The 4,904-nt window shown below is 49.1% G+C and overlaps 1 protein-coding gene across 1 annotated transcript in view; it reads left to right on the forward strand.

The window, feature by feature from the left end:
- The window catches only part of LOC144952994 (coronin-1C-like), a gene marked incomplete at its 3' end in the record, with an annotated part of 90,884 nt that extends 89,202 nt beyond the window's left edge, over positions 1-1,682 (forward strand). The window contains exon 10 of the mRNA XM_078883477.1: positions 759-1,682. Within this exon, the coding sequence (XP_078739603.1) occupies positions 759-1,682 (924 nt within the window). The remainder of the gene's footprint in view (positions 1-758) is intronic.
- Between the last annotated feature and the right edge of the window lie 3,222 nt (positions 1,683-4,904).

The raw sequence follows: 4,904 nt of genomic DNA on the forward strand, positions 1-4,904 counted from the left end.
TAGTGTAGTGTATAGTGTAGTGTATAGTGTAGTGTATAGTGTAGTGTATAGTAGTGTATAGTGTAGCGTATAGTAGCGTATAGTGTAGCTGTATATAGTGTAGTGTATAGTGTAGTGTATAGTGTAGTGTATAGTGTAGTGTATAGGTAGGTATAGTAGCGTATAGTAGCGTATAGTAGCGTATAGTGTAGTGTAGTAGTGTAGTGTATAGTGTAGTGTATAGTGTAGTGTATAGTAGGTATAGTAGCGTATAGTAGCGTATAGTCGTAGTGTGAGTGTAGTGTATAGTGTAGTGTATAGTGTAGTGTATAGTGTAGTGTATAGTGTAGTGTATAGTAGCGTATAGTAGCGTATAGTAGCGTATAGTGTAGTGTGTAGTGTAGTGTATAGTGTAGTGTATAGTGTAGTGTATAGTGTAGTGTATAGTAGCGTATAGTAGCGTATAGTAGCGTATAGTGTAGTGTGTAGTGTAGTGTATAGTGTAGTGTATAGTGTAGTGTATAGTGTAGTGTATAGTAGCGTATAGTAGCGTATAGTAGCGTATAGTCGTGTTTAGTGTAGTGTATAGTGTAGTGTATAGTGTAGTGTATAGTGTAGTGTATAGTGTAGTGTATAGTAGCGTATAGTGTAGTATAGTGTATAGTGTAGTGTAGAGAAATGACCCTGCCCCCCCCTCCTCCCCCTCCTCTCCCCCCTTTCCCCCCCCATGCCCCTCCCTTCCCCCATGCCCCTCCCCCCCCCCTTCCCCCCCCCCCCAGTCTGACCTGTTCCAGGACGACCTCTACCCGGACACGGCAGGCCCAGAGGCTCCGCTGGAGGCCGACGACTGGGCCGACGGGCGGGACGCCAGCCCTGTGCTCATCTCCCTGCGCGACGGCTACGTGCCCATGAAGAACAGGGACCTCAAGGTACTCTATAGTACCAGTACTATTACTAATAGTATCAGTCCTACTAATAGTAGTAGTGGTAGAGACGCCAGCCCCTTGCTCATCTCCCTGCGCGACGGCTACGTGCCCATGAAGAACAGGGACCTCAAGGTACTCTATAGTACCAGTACTATTACTAATAGTATCAGTCCTACTAATAGTAGTAGTGGTAGAGACGCCAGCCCCTTGCTCATCTCCCTGCGCGACGGCTACGTGCCCATGAAGAACAGGGACCTCAAGGTACTCTATAGTACCAGTACTATTACTAATAGTATCAGTCCTACTAATAGTAGTAGTGGTAGAGACGCCAGCCCCTTGCTCATCTCCCTGCGCGACGGCTACGTGCCCATGAAGAACAGGGACCTCAAGGTACTCTATAGTACCAGTACTATTACTAATAGTATCAGTCCTACTAATAGTAGTAGTGGTAGAGACGCCAGCCCCTTGCTCATCTCCCTGCGCGACGGCTACGTGCCCATGAAGAACAGGGACCTCAAGGTACTCTATAGTACCAGTACTATTACTAATAGTATCAGTCCTACTAATAGTAGTAGTGGTAGAGACGCCAGCCCCTTGCTCATCTCCCTGCGCGACGGCTACGTGCCCATGAAGAACAGGGACCTCAAGGTACTCTATAGTACCAGTACTATTACTAATAGTATCAGTCCTACTAATAGTAGTAGTGGTAGAGACGCCAGCCCCTTGCTCATCTCCCTGCGCGACGGCTACGTGCCCATGAAGAACAGGGACCTCAAGGTACTCTATAGTACCAGTACTATTACTAATAGTACCGCTACTAGTATTAGTAGTACTACTACTACCACCACCACTACCACCACCACCACTACCACCACCACCACTACTACCACCACCACCACTACCACCACCACCACTACCACCACTACCACTACCACCACTACTACCACTACCACCACTACCACTACCACCACCACCACCACTACTACCACTACCACCACTACCACTACCACCACCACCACCACTACCACCACCTACACACTACTACACTACCACCACTACCACTACTACCACTACCACCACTACACTACCACTCAACTACCACCTACCACCACTACCACTACCACCTACTACCACTACCACCACTACCACAACACACTACACACCACCACCTACTACCACTACCACCACCTAGCTACTACTAACACACCACTCACTACCACCACTACTACCTACCACCACTACTACCACACTACCACCTACACTACCTACACCACCCACCACTACACCACTACTCACTACCCTACTACCACCACTACCACACTACCACCACCTACTACCTCCACCACTACTACCACTACACCACCACCTACCACCACCACTACCTACCACTACCTACCACTAGCTACCACACCACGTACCACCACTACACACTACCACCACCACCACTACCACTCACTACACCACTACTACCACACTACCTACCACACTACACTACCACCACCTACCACCACAACCACCACTACCACCACTACTACCACCACTACCTACCACTACCACCACTACTACCACCACTACCACCACTACCACCACTACACTACCTACCATACCACCACTTACCACCATCCACCACTACTCACCTACTACCGACCACTACTACCACCACTACTACCTACACCTACCTCACTACCACTACACCACTACACACTACCACCACTACTACCACCTACTACTACCGACTACCACTACTACACCACTACACCACTACCACCACTACCACCACTACCACCACTACCACTACCACCACTACCACTACTAACACGACTACTACCACTACCTACAGCACTACTACCACATCCACTAGTACCAACCACTACCTACCACCACCACTACTCACTACTACCTCTACCACTACTACTACCACCACTACTCTACCACTACTACTACCACTACCACTACTACTACCACTACCACCACTACTACCTCCACACTACTACCACTACTACCACCCTACTACCACCACTACTACCAACCACTACTACCTACCTCTACCACCACTACTACCTACCACTACTACCACTACTACCTACCACTACTACCACTACTACCACTACACTACCACCTACTACGACCACTACTACCACCACTACTACCAACCACTACTAGCCACCAACTACTACCACTACTACACTAGCTACCACATACTACCACCACTACCTACCACTACCTACTACCACTACTACCACCACTAATACCTACTACCTACCACTACTACCTCCACTACCACTACTACCACTACACTACCACCACTACTACCACCACTACTACCACTACTACCAACTACCACTACACGACAACTACTCACCACTACCTACTACCACTACCACCTACTACCACCACTACACCACCACTACTAACCACCACTACCACCACTACTACCACCACTACCTACCACTACCACCTACACTACCACCACTACTACCACCACTACTACCACCACTACTACCACCACTACTACCACCACTACCACACTACCACCACTACCACCACTACCACTACCACTACCACCACTACTACCACTACCACCACTACTACTCCACCACTACCACCACTACCACCACTACCACCACTACTACACTACACCACCACCACTACCACCACTACCACCACTACCACCACTACCACCACTACCACCACTACCACCACTACCACCACTACCACTACCACTACTACAACCACTACTACCACTACCACCACTACCACCACTACTACCACTACCACCACCACTACTACCACTACTACCACTACTACTACCACTACTACCACTACTACCACTACTACTACCACTACTACCACTACTACCACTACTACCACCACTACCACCACTACCACTACCACCACTACCACCACTACTACCACTACTACCACTACCACCACCACTACTACCACTACTACCACTACTACTACCACTACTACCACTACTACCACTACTACTACCACTACTACCACCACTACTACCACCACTACCACCACTACCACTACCACCACTACCACCACTACCACCACTACTACCACTACTACCACTACTACCACCACTACTACCACTACCACCACTACCACTACCACCACTACCACCACTACCACCACTACTACCACTACTACCACCACTACTACCACTACTACCACTACTACCACCACTACTACCACCACTACTACCACTACTACCACTACTACCACCACTACTACCACTACTACCACCACTACTACCACTACTACCACCACTACTACCACCACTTACCACCACTACCACCACTACCACTACTACCACCACTACTACCACTACTACCACTACTACCACCACTACTACCACTACTACCACCACTACTACCACTACTACCACCACTACTACCACCACTACACCACTACCACCACTACCACTACCTACCACCACTACCACCACTACTACCACCACTACTACTACCACCACTACCACCACCACTACCACCACTACTACCACCACTACCACCACTACTACCACTACTACTACCACCACTACTACTACCACCACTACCACCACCACTACCACCACTACCACCACCACTACCACCACCACTACTACTACTACTACCACTACTACTACCACTACTACCACCACTACTACTACCACCACTACTACTACCACCACTACCACCACCACTACCACCACTACTACTACCACCACTACCACCACTACTACCACTACTACCACTACTACTACCACTACTACCACCACTACCACCACTACTACCACCACTACTACCACTACTACCACACTACCACCACTACCACCACCACCTACCACCACCACTACTACCACTACCACCACCACTACTACTACCACCACTACCACCACTACCACCACTACTACCACCACTACCACCACTACCACCACTACTACCACCACTACTACTACCACCACCACCACTACCACCACTACCACCACCACTACTACCACCACTACCA

Source organism: Lampetra fluviatilis, chromosome 71 (assembly GCF_964198595.1).
Source record: "Lampetra fluviatilis chromosome 71, kcLamFluv1.1, whole genome shotgun sequence".
In the NCBI taxonomy this organism is placed as follows: Eukaryota; Metazoa; Chordata; class Hyperoartia; order Petromyzontiformes; family Petromyzontidae; genus Lampetra; species Lampetra fluviatilis.